The 309-nt window shown below is 61.2% G+C and overlaps 1 protein-coding gene across 1 annotated transcript in view; it reads right to left on the reverse strand.

The window, feature by feature from the left end:
- LOC103807116 (L-gulonolactone oxidase-like) overlaps positions 1-235 on the reverse strand; it is a gene marked incomplete at its 5' end in the record, with an annotated part of 20,820 nt that extends 20,585 nt beyond the window's left edge. The window contains 2 exons of the mRNA XM_009079836.1: positions 4-73; positions 173-235. Of these exons, the coding sequence (XP_009078084.1) occupies positions 4-73; positions 173-235 (133 nt within the window). The remainder of the gene's footprint in view (positions 1-3; positions 74-172) is intronic.
- Between the last annotated feature and the right edge of the window lie 74 nt (positions 236-309).

Raw genomic sequence — 309 nt, forward strand, 5'->3', positions numbered from 1 at the left:
AACCTTCCTGTCCCTGGCAGAGAGGCCCCAGAGCCAGTTGGGTCGCAGGTTACGGTACCAGTTCAAAGGACCCCTAGGAAAGAGGGAAAAGCCTTGGGAATGCTGGGAATGATCCCACTGCCCATGGAATGGGAATCCCTCCCCTCCAGGGGTGGGTCTGGGGGTTCCCTACCGGAATCCGGATTTCTGGAATTGCTGGACGTAGTACTCCAGCTGAGGCCCCTGCAGGATGCGGCTGGCAGGAGGGTTTGGGGGGAAACCCACCAGCAGCCCCCCTGAAACGGGAATGCCACCCACTCAGCACCCGCC

Source organism: Acanthisitta chloris, unplaced genomic scaffold (genome assembly GCF_000695815.1).
Source record: "Acanthisitta chloris isolate BGI_N310 unplaced genomic scaffold, ASM69581v1 scaffold19528, whole genome shotgun sequence".
In the NCBI taxonomy this organism is placed as follows: domain Eukaryota; kingdom Metazoa; phylum Chordata; class Aves; order Passeriformes; family Acanthisittidae; genus Acanthisitta; species Acanthisitta chloris.